The sequence below is a fragment of the Musca vetustissima genome, unplaced genomic scaffold, assembly GCF_032173495.1.
Source record: "Musca vetustissima isolate MV318-11 ecotype Yass unplaced genomic scaffold, APGP_CSIRO_Mvet_v1 utg38036, whole genome shotgun sequence".
Taxonomy (NCBI): domain Eukaryota; kingdom Metazoa; phylum Arthropoda; class Insecta; order Diptera; family Muscidae; genus Musca; species Musca vetustissima.
In genome coordinates this window covers 38,868-54,660 of record NW_026874353.1, presented here as the reverse complement: position 1 = coordinate 54,660, position 15,793 = coordinate 38,868, and the positions used below count along the sequence as shown (strand labels likewise).

General features: G+C 36.1%; 1 protein-coding gene across 1 annotated transcript in view; it reads left to right on the top strand.

Moving 5' to 3' along the window:
• LOC133333077 (protein turtle-like) overlaps nt 1-15,793 on the top strand; it is a gene marked incomplete at its 3' end in the record, with an annotated part of 114,062 nt that overhangs the window by 64,844 nt on the left and 33,425 nt on the right. The window contains exon 4 of the mRNA XM_061541412.1: nt 7,782-8,064. Coding sequence (XP_061397396.1) covers nt 7,782-8,064 — 283 coding nt within the window. The remainder of the gene's footprint in view (nt 1-7,781; nt 8,065-15,793) is intronic.

Below are 15,793 nucleotides of genomic sequence, written 5' to 3'. Positions count from 1 at the left end.
ATAAGTAATTGAAAAAGTTTGTTTTTGTTAAAAAATTTAGATAACCGCAGGGTGGGATTAAACTGAAATTATACACAATTTGAAATGTTTAATAGATATTTGGGTGAGAGAGAGAGACAGAGTAAAAAAATAAATCAATATTTAAAACTAATTAAAAATATTTATTAAAAGTAGACGGATGTTCTGTTACCCTACTCAAATAGTGGGAAAACATTTCAAATGTATATAAGGATAATCGAAAACAACTTTGATTAGTAGAAAATTCTTGCAGGTTCTAAAACAGGCCAAGTATTGGTTTTAAATATCATATTTTGATGTACGTTTCAATTAATAAAAAAAATAATAATTAACAACTATTATAAGAAAGGCATTATATATGATGACCATCTTTATTTTTAATTATTCCGTATTTTTATATTTTTTCCAAAAACTCCAATTAATTATAAATACGTCTCCTTACAATGATTTATGACGACTCACCTCATACAAATGTCAATATTACTGCAAAAAACTGCACTACCATCCTAATAACTGATTACTAATTATTCTCTTATTAATCATGGCAATTTTCTTATAAGTAAATTTTTAGCGAACTTATTTTTTGTTCTGTTTCTTCACGACAATTAAGACTATGACACACCACGACGCACATTTCCCATTGTTTTCCTGTGCATACGCCCCTTTGTGTTCTAAGTTGTGCATAATGATGCGCTTTTTCCTTAATCATGGCGTTGGCTAAGTGGCTGTTGTTGCTGGCACACCGTCATGACATGATAAAGTTTACATAATGACAATTTAATTGCCCTCATGTTTTTAATGGCTTGTGAAAACTTTAGCAGGAATTCATAAAAACGTTCAGAGGAATAGTATTGAAATTATGGTAGAGTAAATATTTATATAAAAAACCAGTAAGGAAAGAAGTAAAGTCGGACGGGGCCGACTATATGATACCCTTCATCATTTTGCGTATATTCAACAAATGAATCCCAACAGACGTCGCATTTTTAAAGGACCAGTAAAATGAAATTGGATCCATAAACATGTCATTCTGCAACCGATACTAAATTTTTCATTTGGTCAGATATAGAAGCTATATCTAAATCTGAACCGATTTTCAGGAAACCCAACACACATCATTCTAGACCTGTGCCAAATTTCGTGCAAATCGAAAGATATTAAGGGACTTTGGTACACCATTTACCTTAAATCGGACGAAAATATATATGGGAGCTTTATCTAAATCTGAACCGATTTTTCCCAATTACAATAGGGTTCGTCCTTGGGCCAAATAAGTGACCTATGCCAAATTTCATCCAAATCAGGTGACAAATGCGACTTGTACTTTGTTCACAAATGCATATTCTCAAAAGGAACCATGGGTGTATCTCGTTTCCTTTTGCCTGTTACAAACATATGCACAAAGACATAATACCCTGTACCACAGTGTGGTGAACCGATTATTCCGAAACTCACCACTCATCATTCTAGACTCAATTCAGTTTGCTGTGTTAAATTTCGTGCCAATCGAAAGACATATAGAGCTTTGGTGCACTATTTACCTAAAATCGGACGAAAATATATATGAGAGCTATATCTAAATCTGAACCGATTTTCACGAAACTTAGCACACATTATTCTAGGCTCAACTCAGTAGGCTGTGCTAAATTTCGTACAAATCGAAAGCTATTTAGGGACTTTGATGTGCCATTTACTTAAAATCGGACGAAAATATATATGGGAGCTATATCTAAATCTGAACCGATTTTTCCCAATTTCAATAAGGTTCGTCATTGCGGCAAATAAATGAGCTGTGCCAAATTTCATGCAATTCGAATCATAAATGCGACCTGTACTTTGTTTACAATTTAACATGGACAGACGGACGGACGGACGGACAGGCAGGCGTACATGCATAAATCGACTCAGAAAGTGATTCTATGCATATTCTCAAAAGTAACCATGGGCCCATCTCGATTATTTTTTCTTGTTATAAACATATGCACAAAGACATAATACCCTGTACCACAGGCTGGTGAAGGGTATAAAAATATACGTCTACAAAAAATATTTAAGGCCATCAAATAATATTTGTTTTTAAAGCATTGACTATTTACGGCCTTCAAAAATTATTTTTAAAAAATCTAGGCCCATTTAAAATCTTCAAAAATTATTTTTAAAAAATCTACGCCTCCCATCCTGGCCTCGCTCCTAAGACTTCAAAAAATATTTTTAAAAAATCCACGCCTTGTAGAAGACTTCAAAAAATATTTTTAAAAAATCCACGCCTTGTAGAAGACTTCAAAAAATATTTTTAAAAAATCCACGCCTTGTAGAAGACTTCAAAAAATATTTTTAAAAAATCTACGCCCATTTAAAATCTTCAAAAAATACCTTTAAAATCTACGCCTATTTGAGGCCTTCAAAAAATATTTGAGGCCATCAAAAAAATATATATTTTAATACATCTTCTCTTTTAGGCCCTCAAAAAATTACGGACCTAAATTTAAACGATGTTGATTTGAGGCTCAAAACAATGCTTTATCTTCCTAAGAATATCCGATTTTAATCAATAAATAGTTTAAAATATTTGCGACTGATTTTCAGATACGTTTATACTGAAAAATTTATTTTTTTATGGCTTTGTGTTAAGTAATAAATGTCTTCATTTAACCCTTATCGAAAGTATTATATACGCAAGCAGATCTTTTTTATTTCATTGTAGCTAATATTTTGAAATGTATGTTATTATATTGTACAATATATGTCTCCCCTTCATTAGTCTATATAGATGTGTATATTTTAAATTACGCATGCAATTAATTATATATTTTCCACATTTTTTTCATTTTCTAAATTTTATAGATTTTGCCATTAATATTTGAAATATTTATAAAGCTATTGAACACTCACACAATATTTATAGAAAGGATATTGAAAAAATATAAATATGTTTATTGTTTTATTCAAATTAATACCTAAACAAAATTTAGTGTTCTCTTTGTTTAACTGAATGATTTTTGAAGAACTATATTTGTTTAAATAATTATAAATATAAACACACTGTGCTACAAAATTGTAAGCAATATATAATACATGTATATTTGTCGTGGACCCATTACAATGTATGGTATTTATAGAAGTCTTATGAATGTTATAGAACATATTTATTATACTAAATGTACCTTAACTACACAATATTTCAAAAAAATTTCCTATACATGAAACAATTTTCAAGGCGACCTTTAAGGTATCCACTTTCTGAAGGACTTACAATTATGTCAGTCATCAGAAAGCAATTCCTTCTATAAAAGTCCTCCCAATGAACTGGAGATCCAAATAACAGTGCAAAAACATATCAACATGAGTCCAGTTTCAAACTACAGTCTTCATATAATGCCCTCATGCACCTTCTGCTATTTCATAGAAATACTTCGAAAGATATGTCTTATTTAGAGGTTATTTTTTTAAATAATTTTTTTCAAAAATATCAGTGTAATTATGAGAAAAATATATTCTCAGAATTGTACAAAAAACATCTACAAAGTCTTTAATTTATCGAAGTCCTAAAAGCCTTTATAAATAAGTCCTTTGGAAGATTATTACTACACCAGTTATCTTGAGAGTTTTCCGCATAAGGGCTTCTTATTAGATACAGACTCCTCTAGTTGGCATTCTAACTCTAGAAGTTTTCCAAAACAGTTGATCAAGAAATTAGCTAATTATTTTTTTAAAAAGTCCCCTGCAAAGCCATCCTTCTATTTTATTATTAATAGGTATGATTTAGATCTCCCATAATGCCTTCCGTTCGTCTGGCCATAATTCCACCTACGAAGATCACATTATTTTAACCTATTTTACAAAGAACTTCAAGGCTCTCAGCTTCTCTAAGCGGGCCAAAGACTATTTTCACCTCATCTATAAAAACACTTTGATCCAGACTTAAAATGCCCTGAATTTGTAATAATCTACTATGACCTCCAGGCCATTTAGTACGACTATAAAGTCACAAATCTGCTTGTCTATAAAGGGAATCAAGTTGTCTAAATATATCCCCGTCCCCTTTATCTTATATAAAGACATCCTGAATTTAAAATATACATAGATACAGATATACACAGATCTTCCAGACCTTAATCTCAAATATAAAAAGCTTCTTTCAGCACGTCTAAATAGTTTTCCTTCAGCCAGTCTATAAAGTTTCGCTATAACTCCTCTACAAAGGGATCACTTCAAGTCTTATTCAACTCTTCCCTTCAGCTTGTCTATAGAGACTCCCTTCAGCTCGTCTATTAAGACTCCCTTCAGCTCGTCTATAAAGACTCCCTTCAGCTCGTCTATAAAGACTCCCTTCAGCTCGTCTATAAAGACTCCCTTCAGCTCGTCTATAAAGACTCCCTTCAGCTCGTCTATAACGACTCCCTTCACCTCGTCTATAAATACTCCCTTCAGCTCGTCTATAAAGACTCAGCTCGTCTATAAAGACTCCCTTCAGCTCGTCTATAAAGACTCCCTTCAGCTCGTCTATAAAGACTCCCTTCAGCTCGTCTTAAAGACTCCCTTCAGCTCGTCTATAAAGACTCCCTTCAGCTCGTCTATAAAGACTCCCTTTAGCTCGTCTATAGAGACTCCCTTCAGCTCGTCTATAGAGACTCCCTTCAGCTCGTCTATAGAGACTCCCTTCAGCTCGTCTATAGAGACTCCCTTCAGCTCGTCTATAGAGACTCCCTTCAGCTCGTCTATAGAGACTCCCTTCAGCTCGTCTATAGAGACTCCCTTCAGCTCGTCCATAGAGACTCCCTTCAGCTCGTCCATAGAGACTCCCTTCAGCTCGTCTATAGAGACTACCTTCAGCTCGTCTATATCAACTACCTTCAGCTCGTCTATAAAAATTCGCTTCAGCTCGTCTATAGAGACTCCTTTCAGCTCGTCTACAGAGACTCCCTTCAGCTCGTCTACAGAGACTCTCTTCACCTCGTCTACAGAGACTCTCTTCACCTCGTCTACAGAGACTCCCTTCAGCTCGTCTATAGGGACTCCCTTCAGCTCGTCTATAGAGATTCCCTTCAGGTCGTCTATAGAGACTCCCTTCAGGTCGTCTATAGAGACTCCCTTCAGCTCGTCCATAGACACTCCCTTCAGCTCGTCTATAGAGACTACCTTCAGCTCGTCTATAGAAATTCGCTTCAGCTCGTCTATAGAGACTCCTTTCAGCGCGTCTACAGAGACTCCCTTCAGCTCGTCTACATAGACTCTCTTCACCTCGTCTACAGAGACTCCCTTCAGCTCATCTATAGAGACTCCCTTCAGGTCGTCTATAATGACTCCCTTCAGCTCGTCTATAGAGACTCCCTTCAGGTCGTCTATAATGACTCCCTTCAGCTCGTCTATAGAGACTCCCTTCAGGTCGTCTATAATGACTCCCTTCAGCTCGTCTATAGAGACTCCCTTCAGCTCGTCTATAGAGACTCCCTTCAGCTCGCCTATAAAGACTCCCTTCAGCTCGCCTATAAAGACTCCCTTCAACACGTCTATAGAGACTCCCTTCAACACGTCTATAGAGACTCCCTTCAGCTCGTCTATAGAAACTCCGTTCAGCTCGTCTATAAAGACTCCCTTCAGCTCGTCTATTAAGACTACCTTCAGCTCGGCCATAGAGACTTCCTTCAGCTCGTCTATAGAGACTCCCTTCAGCTCGTCTATAGAGACTACCTTCAGCTCGTCTATAGAGACTACCTTCAGCTCGTCTATAGAAATTCGCTTCAGCTCGTCTATAGAGACTCCTTTCAGCTCGTCTATAGAGACTCCTTTCAGCTCGTCTATAGAGACTCCTTTCAGCTCGTCTACAGAGACTCTCTTCACCTCGTCTACAGAGACTCCCTTCAGCTCGTCTATAGAGACTCCCTTCATGTCGTCCATAATGACTCCCTTCAGCTCGTCTATAGAGACTCCCTTCATGTCGTCCATAATGACTCCCTTCAGCTCGTCTATAGAGACTCCCTTCAGCTCGTCTATAGAGACTCCCTTCAGCTCGTCCATAGAGACTCACTTCAGCTCGTCTATAGAGACTCCATTCAGCTCGTCTACAGAGGCTCCCTTTAGCTAGTATATAAAAACTACCTTCAGCTTGTCTATAGATACTCCCTTCAACTTCAGCATCTATAAGAACTTTCATGTGCTCGCATATAAAATCCATTCAACTGACCTATAAGGTATCCATTCGGCACGTCTATAACAATTCCCTCCCACTCGTCTATAAAGACCTCCTTCCGCTCGCCTCTAAAGACTCTCCTGAACTTCCATAAATTTTTTTTTAGGTTTTCTATAAATATTCCCTTCAGCACGTCAACAAAAACGTAATTTGTCTCGTCTATAAAAAATGTATTCAACCCTTCCTTTCAGCTTCTCTATGTAGACTTCCATCAGCGCGTCTAAAAACACCTGATTCAGCTCACATCACCTCATTTACAAAGACTCCCTCGTTTCTTCACGTCGCCTTACTCTATTAATTCCCCTTTCAGTCCAGCTATAAATACCCCCCATAAATTTTTATACAAAGGACCATATGCCTTTAGCTATTCTATAAAGACCGCATTGAGTCCGTCTAAGAAATACTCCTATTAGCTCGTTTATAAATACGAAAGCTTTCTACAGCAAATTTATTAGTCCGCCTATATATGTCCGTTCACAGAGATTCGCTTCAAGTCGTCTTTATCTTCCTCCAGCTCGTCTACACAGGCTTTAGATGAAGTCACACGTTTGTAACGACTCTTTATAGATGAGCTGAGCATCTATAAATACTTCCTGAACTTCAGCTTGACTAAAAATGTCCTCCAGTAATTTTTATAAACTCCCTGCTTCACAATTCCTCTGAAATACTCTAGAAGTATGATATTCATTTTACAAAAATGCTCTAAACAGGCCTCTAGCTATCGTATCTATATTTATGGAAGAAGTCCTAATCATCTCAAATATATGTATAAATCAAGTCAACTTTATAAATTATTTCCAATGATGTATTTTTCTATATTTGTAGCATAGTGTAATATACAATTCTCCCCCTAATTTATTAGAATGCTATTCTACACATTCACACACACATATAATGTCCACCCGCCACCACTATTAGCCATTGTAAAAATGTTTGCATTGATATTTTAATTTCTATATACAAATGTATTTTGTTTTTTGTGTTTAGCAATTATTTAACAAAATTTTTGAAAAATATTTAACTAACTTTTCAACTAATATCCACAGAGAACAACATAACCAACCAATATAACTATACTATGCTCACAACATATATATGGTATTCATAAACATTAAAACAAACATTTTAATTATTATTAATAATTTTTCTTTTTGGTCTGTCAACATCACATTTTTGATAACAGAAACCAACAACAAAAATATCCATCAAAACAAAATCAAAAACATCATTTAAGTAATTAGTGATTATTATTTACGTTATATATTCGTCGTCGTTGTTGTTGTCATTTAACGTCAATTCATTATTTTTTATTTTTTTAATTCATACAAATTGAAACAACATTTCACAAAAATCAATAACATTCAAACAATTATGACATAATTATTTCTTCATTTCTATTTTTTTAATCATACAAATTTTATATATGAAAACATAAATGCATTTTCAAATGAAAATTAATTAATTGTATTTTCTATTTTTGTTTCATTTTTATTTCACCCCCTTACCTTCTTCTTTTGTTTTTTTTTTCTACGGGCACTTACTTTCGTGCCGTTTGCTGGTGTACAATAAATAGGGTTCCGATCTACCCATCTATATATGGTATGAAAGCTATCCCGAACACATTGAAGACGGCTATAAGGGACGCGTCTCACGTGTGGCACCGGACTCACCGTTCGGTTCGGCTTCACTTAATTTGACCAACATCAAAGAATCGGATCAAGGCTGGTACGAGTGTAAAGTTGTATTTTTAAATCGTGATCCGAAACAGCATAAGAACGGTACATGGTTCCATTTAGATGTACATGCACCGCCCCGTTTTAGTGTAACACCAGACGATATAATATATGTTAATTTAGGTAAGTTGAATGGAAATTTGTATATTAATTGTTATTTTTAAATTTATAATTAGAAATAATTTATATGAGAAATAAGATACGAAAGTAGGTTAAAAAAAAGGCCAGCATAAACTCGTATTTTCATTTTAAAACTTCTTAAGGCAAAATTCGATTTTAAGTGCTTCTAAAAAACCTTCAGATGTATAATGGAAGGCATTTATTGTTAAGAGTCTGCAATAAGCCTAAATAATATTTCAAAGTATTGTTTTAACAAAATTGAGACTTCTTACATAAATAACTTTCAAAACGACCCTTCTCTAAAATACCTTCGGAAAGACTACGCCAATTGTGTTGGTGTTTCCAACACATGGGGTCAGTTATATTTCATTTTCACATTTAAGGCTTTGTGTTTTGGATCGTTGTCTTCATGGAAGGAGATATTATCAACAATAACCATTTTTTTGAGCTAAATCTCTTAAATTATTGTTAAGGATATCAAAATACATTTATTGATCCATAATTTCCTCAATAATACAAAGATTTTCAGGTCCATCAGCGGACATGCAACCCGATATCATATCGATGCATCACCATGCTTAACAATAGCTCGTAAATTATATTCTCTAAACTCTTCATTTGGTCTTCTCCAGACATTTAAGCGTCCATCAGATGGAAAAAAGTTGAATTTGCTTTCATCAGCAAATAAAACTTTCTCCCAAAATGACAAATGGTTTTTTTTCGAGACACCCTTTCATGAAATTTATCTCTCCTTAGCTCTCATATAAAGTTTCAGCCCAAATTCCGAAGTAGCTGTTATTGAGCATTTCGAGTTCTTGGAGGTTGTAAATCATTTTTCTGAAAATAGATTCATGTTTTGACATAGCTCTCATAATTAAAATTCTTCCCCATATTCGATATTCTGAAGATTTTTACTTCATATTCCAACCAATATATCTGTCTAAACAACTTATTTCCAGGCCCAAGGTGTGATGTAGCCACTATACAAGTATCTCAGTCAGGTTTTTCTATTTATTTTTTTTTTAATGTTCTCAGAACACGAACAAACTATTAGCCGACAAGTTGCAGTGACATAACCTCCACATGAAGGTCCTGACTTTATGAAGAAATTTCAAAGCGCACAAAACGTTCGGTCCAGGCGAAAAACTCTTTGCTTCAGCTCATGGCTTTCAGATTTTCTTGAAAAGACCCAAGGACTTCGGCAAGTCTATGCAAGTAAGAAAAGTAGTAAAGTCGGACGGGGCCGACTATATGATACCCTTCACCACTTTCGGTATATCCAACAGATGGAACCTAAAAGACGTCGAATTTTTTAAGGACAAGGGACAAAATTATGAAAGCTATATCAACATCTAATCCGATTTGGACTAAACTTGTCACACGTTATGTTATAGTAACTTCAATACGTAGAGTAAAATTTTGTGCCGATTGGACCCACCATGGTAAAGCATTTAAAGCCAACTTCTAGGTTATTCTAACTCCAGTAAGTTGTGAAAAGTTTGTGTCAGTTTTGTGTAAAATCGGACGAAAATATATATGGGAGCTATATCTAAATCTGGACCGATTTTCAGAAAACTTAACACACATCATTCTAGAGCAAATTCATTACGCTATGCCAAATTTCGTGCAAATCGAAAGATATATAGGGACTTTGGTACACCATATACATTAAATCGGACGAAAATATATATGGGAGCTATATCTAAATCTGGACCGATTTTCCGGAAACTTAACACACATAATTCTAGAGCTAATTCAATACGGTATACCAAATTTCGTGCAAATCGAAAGATATATAGGGACTTTGGTACACCATTTACCTTAAATCGGACGAAAATTTATATGGGAGCTATATCTAAATCTGAACCGATTTTTTTCCAAATTTCAATAGGGCAAAAAAAAATGAGCTGTGCCAAATTTCATCCATTTAGAATCAAAAATGCGACCTGAACTTTGTTTACAATTTAACATGGACAGACAGACGGACGGAAGGACATGCATATATCGTCTTAAAAAGTGATTCTATGCATTTCCTTTTGCCTGTTACAAACATATGCACAAAGACATAATACCCTGTACCACAGAGTAGTGAAGGGTATAAAAAGTCATCTGAAGTCAGTTGATTTTTTAATACTTCCTGCCCACAGCTTCTCTAGGATGTGATACTGGTATTCAATTATTCCATAAAAACCCGGACTAGTCTACAAAAAACTGGGAACGTAAACTGATATCTCAGAAAAAAATCCTAGGTCTTCAGTTCTTCTATAAACACTCTATCTTAGGTCCTAAGACCTTCTTTAGTCTATGTAAACCCTGGGAACGTCTGCTCATCTTTATATACGCTCTGGTCTTCATCTCGTCTAGGGTACCTATGTTATTTCTTCAGTTCAGTTATTCTTAAAAAGTTATTTCAGTTATTTCTTAAAAACTCCTCTACTTCTGGACTAAACTTGTCTAGAAAGAAACCTAGATTTTCAGTTCTTCTAAAAACTCTCTGCCTAAGACCCATATACCTTCGGCTAGTCCATAAAAACCCCGGTCCTCATGTCGTTGAAAAAGAAAACATGGTCTTCAGTGGACGTAGGCACTATTGGCCTCAATTCCTCTAGAAGGAAACCTTGGTGTTCAGTTCTTCTCAAAAAAAAAAAAAAAAAAAATACAAAAAAACGCCAACGACCCGTCGAACTATTTATGAAAACCGTTGGATTGTCAGTTTATCTTTAACTGCTGTCCGGTCTTCATATTGTCAAAAAAGAAACCTTAGTCTTCACTGGACTCAGCTTGTCTAGAGAGAATCCTTGGTTTCAGATCATCTAGAAAGAAAGCTTGGTCTTCTATAAATACTCCGTCTACTCTTGGGCCTCCATTCATCTAGAAAGAATCGTGGGTCTTCAGTTCTACTAAAACTCCCCTAAGACTCGAAAACGTCGACTTCTTTATAAAAAAAAACCCTTGTAAGGTTTGTTTACTTTTACATGCTGCCTAGTGCTCAGATCGCCTATTCTTTTATAAAAGCTCAGTCTTCTATCTATGTATCAGTATGTCTAGAAAGAAATATTTATCTTCAGTTCTTCTATAAAAATTCCGTCAGCTCATCTCAGACCTTAAACTCGTTTAAAAATATTCTCCGGCCACTAGGTCATCTATACAGACAACCTGACTTTCAGATCAGTCTACTCCCTGGGACTCAGCTTGTCTAAAAACAAACAATTGTCGTCACTTCCTTTAAAACAACTCCGTCAGCATATCTCAGACCATAAACTCGTTTAGAAATATTCTCTGATCTTCAGGTTATCTAAAAAAACTCACTACTCATCAGAACCCCCTGTTTCAGCTCCATACCCTTCAATTCTAGAAAAAAAAACGATTATCCCTTACGTCGACATTTTTTCTATAGAGTGGCTCTGGTCCCGTCTAGAAAGACAGTATTTGTTAAAAAAAAAAAACTATCTTCAAATCGTGTATTCATCCAGACAGCTCCTGCATCTTATCTATAAAGACACTCCGTTCCGGACCTTCAACTCGCCCACAAGGACTACATAACTTTCAGTTCATTCTGTAAAGACTCTCATTCAGGTTCACTATAGTCCCAATTTAGATACCCTATAGATACACCACTGTGTTTGTCTATTAATACTTCCTTCGACTCGTTTATATAGACTCTCATCATATTTTCAATAAAAATATAGATATCCTTCAGCACGCCTAAAAATGTTCCAATAAGCTCACTATAAAATATCCCTATAGGCCATATATATACAAATTCTCTTAACTACCCTCAGCTTGCCCATAAAGACTCCATTCAGCTCTCCTAAAAAAACTCCATTTAGCTCATCTATAAAGACATCATCACTCCCCCGGTCATGTATAAAGACTCATTTCAGGTCATCTATAAAGACTTTACAATTTGTCTATATAGACTCTTCCATTAATACTCTTTTCAACTCGACTACAAAGACTACCTTCAGCTGCTCTTCAGATATTCCAAAGTTCATCTATAAATACTCCCTCCAGCTAGTCTGTGATGATTATCCTCAGTTCGCCCAAGCAAAGGTCTCCCTTCGCACTCACATTGCGTGTTCTTCCAACTCCACGCAATTTTTCATTCCATTTCTCATTTTGATTTTATTAATATCCTCCAGCATTACCATTTCCTTAACTATTTGCTCTCATATTTTTCTTTTTTTCCTGCTACTTCAAATAGTTAATAAAGTAAATTTTTGCTGCTGAAGTTGTTTTATATTTTTCAATTTATTATTTTCTCACAGCGTTCGAAGGACTTTTATTTTTGATTAATAGCAAAATTGCGTTTGATAACGCAAACAATTTTGACATATATTTTTCATAATTCACGCAAAAAAAAAATGTGCGGCAAAAATCTCAGACCACCCACCAATGTTCAGATTACACAACTTAACTATTACTACTTGAATTTGAGACGAAACCAATTTTCCATGAAAAGAAGAAAAAACACCGGAAAATAATCACACAAGGTTGAAACATAGAACTTCGAAGAACGGGCAAGAGGTTACTTCACAACAACAAAAAAGAAGAAAAATCTCGTGGGTGCAAAATGAACGAATGAACGGAAAAATGTTACGTTCAATTACTTGGGAAAAGTAATGTTTTCATATTCATCATAATGACACTTTTTTCACACGTTTGCCTCATAAATATTTATGGAATTGTGAGCTGAATACTTCATTCATTCATGCATACATACAAACAAACACCGAGGAGACATACATATACAATATAGCTGTAGGTGTCTATTTTAGTTATTCAGGTAGGCTAATGTATCAGGAAAGAAGGAAGAGGGTTGGAGGGATGGTCATAAAACATATTTTTACGGAAGGACTTGGTAGAAGAAAAAGGGCCAGGTAGAGAAGATGAATGATGACGAGCGCATCACTGCCAGGATGACAATCTTTTGCTTACATTCAATAACTTCCTTCGTTGCTTGTTTTCATCTTTATCATACAGGTTCAAGTGGGGCTATGTATACACATGTAGGGATATGAGCTACTCCAGAAGAAATGGCTAAACATTTTCAATTCTGAAATAATAGGGTCGGTGTGAAGAATGATAGGAGATCCAAATCAGCATTATATATACATAACAGAGGTATTGAAATCTTAAATTCTGTTAACGATATTAGAAATTATTTAATATGACCTTAACCATTCCTGGTCATAAGCTGGACTCACTTGTCTGGTCTTTGCCGATCCATTCGCCTTTATAAAATCTATAATGACTTATTGACTTTAGGTCGTCATGGTCTCCAGCTGGACTGTACAGGGTTGCCCATATTCGACGGACCCATGCTTTTTTTAATCAAAGCAAAAAATAAAAATTTGGCAGTTGGCAATGTTAATCATTTAATTTGTTCCAAGTAGATTTGTTTACATCAATTTTTGAATATGATATCTTCTCTCAAATGGCCGCCTCTGCCCTTTTTCCTGCATTTTCCATCGTTTTTGCCAACATTTCGGCCGGAATAGCGGCTATTTCTTCACGAATGTTGTCCTTGAGCTTTGACCTTTGACTTCAAATATCCCCACAAGAAGAAGTCAGGCGGCGTCAAATCGGGAGAACGCGGTGGTCAGTCCAAATCACCACTTTTCTACATCAAACGGCCCGGAAACAAATTCTTCAGAAAATCGATTGTTATGCGACTTGTGTGCGGTGGAGCGCCGTCTTGTTGAAACCAGAACTGCCTCATACGCTTTCGACTAATAATTGGCATCACAAAATTGGTCATCATGTCGCGATAACGCTCCTGGTTGATGATAACAGCATGGCCATTTTCATTTTGGAAGAAAAACGGCCCAATGACCGTTTTCGCCTAACGCCGCACCAAACTGTGACTTTTTCGTCATGAAGAGGCACTTCTTGAATCTCCTGAAGATTTTCAGTGGCGTAAAAACGGCAATTCAATGTGAAATGGGCTTCATCGGACATGATAATTTTGTTCCAAAATTACTCGTCATCTTCGGCCATTTCGATGACTCTTTGGACCCATTCCAATCGACGAAGCTTGTACGCAGGCAACATTCTTTGCGTCAATTGAATTTCGTACGGGAACAAATGCAAACAAATGCTACTTTTTCGTCATAAAGAGGCACTTCTTGAATTTCCTGAGGATTTTCAGTTGCGTAAAAACGGCAATTTTGCTTATTTACGGTCCCATTCTATGTGAAATGGGCTTCATCGGACATGATAATTTTGTTCCAAAATTGCTCGTCATCTTCGGCCATTTCGATGACTCTTTGGGCCCATTCCAATCGACGAGGCTTGTACGCAGGCAACATTCTTTGCGTCAATTGAATTTTGTGCGTGAACAAATGCAAATCAATGCGAATAATCCGTTGTAAAGTGGACCATGCCATGCCCATGTTCTTGGGGACCTCTCAACACTGGCTCGTACGGCAGCGATATTCTCGGCCGATCGCCTTGGTCGACTTTTATATGGCCTCTTCGGATTAGAAAGAGCCTTACCAGTCGAAAAATGTTCGTATAAACGCTTAATGGTGTTCTTAGAAGGCGCACTTCTCACCACGTTGAGTTTTCACAATTGACTTCTTCTGTTGAATGTAAATTTCAACTATTTCAGAGCGCTCGCGTGGCGTGTATTGGTTCATGTAAAAATCTGCTTGGACTGACGCTTCAAACGCGGTATGTCATTAAGTGATGTGACATCTCTGTCAAAAGTTATGGCGTTGCCAGATGGGTCCGTCGAATATGGACAACCCTGTAAATACTTCCTGGTCTTTAAGTCGAATAGACAATCTGTATGGGCTTCAGGTGGTTTAAGAGGACTCCCTTGTGGCCTTGTCGATATCAATGTTTACCCAGTTGTTTCACTAGCCAGTAAGAACTCACTAGCCTTCATTTGGTCTTTACCAGATCACTTTCCTTCCTGGCCTTCAAGTCGAATAGAAAATCCACATGGTATTCAGATGGTGAACGAGGACTGCCATGTGGCCTTTCCCAGTTTTGTTCACTATGAGGTAAGGACTAACTGGCCTTCAACTGGTCTTTACTGATCTATTCGCTTTTATCAGATCTGTAGGGACATAACTGGTATTTAGCTGGCCTTTGGAAAATCGTTGACAGTAATCTGGACTCCAAATAATTCCTGACCTCTAAATTGAATATAAACCACCGAGGTATTTAGCTGGTCTATAAAGATGCCCTTATTGAAATCTTAAATACTATTACCAATCTTTGAACTTATTTAGTGTGAACTTGCCCATATCCATATTTTACCCTGTTTCTTTTTTCGAAGTCCAGGTGAAAATTTTTTTTCTTGGATGATTGATTTTTTTCGGAAAGAATAAAACAAGGAGACACAAAGAAAATGGCGAACATTTATGTAACTTATGGGAAAAATGTCAATTTTTCGGGTTTCATTTTTTAGCTCTTTGTGCCAGCTTTTGTGGCCATTGACAACAACAATAATTCTTCACAATTCTACATCTTCTTATGTAGGTGTAAAAGGCGTTTCTCATATTTGAGGAAAGGTATTTCTCATATTGTGATGATTTGTCGGGAGGTGGTGTGGGTGTAATACTTATGATGTGTTACATATATATTTGTCATTCTTTTTCCACAATCTTCTTCTTAGTTGAGTTCCACTGAACCCCAGCCCGCCTGTTTTCCTTCCTCTTCTATTTTGAACTACTAGTTAGTTTACTTGTATAATGCTTGGCAGAAATAATAAATGTTTTGC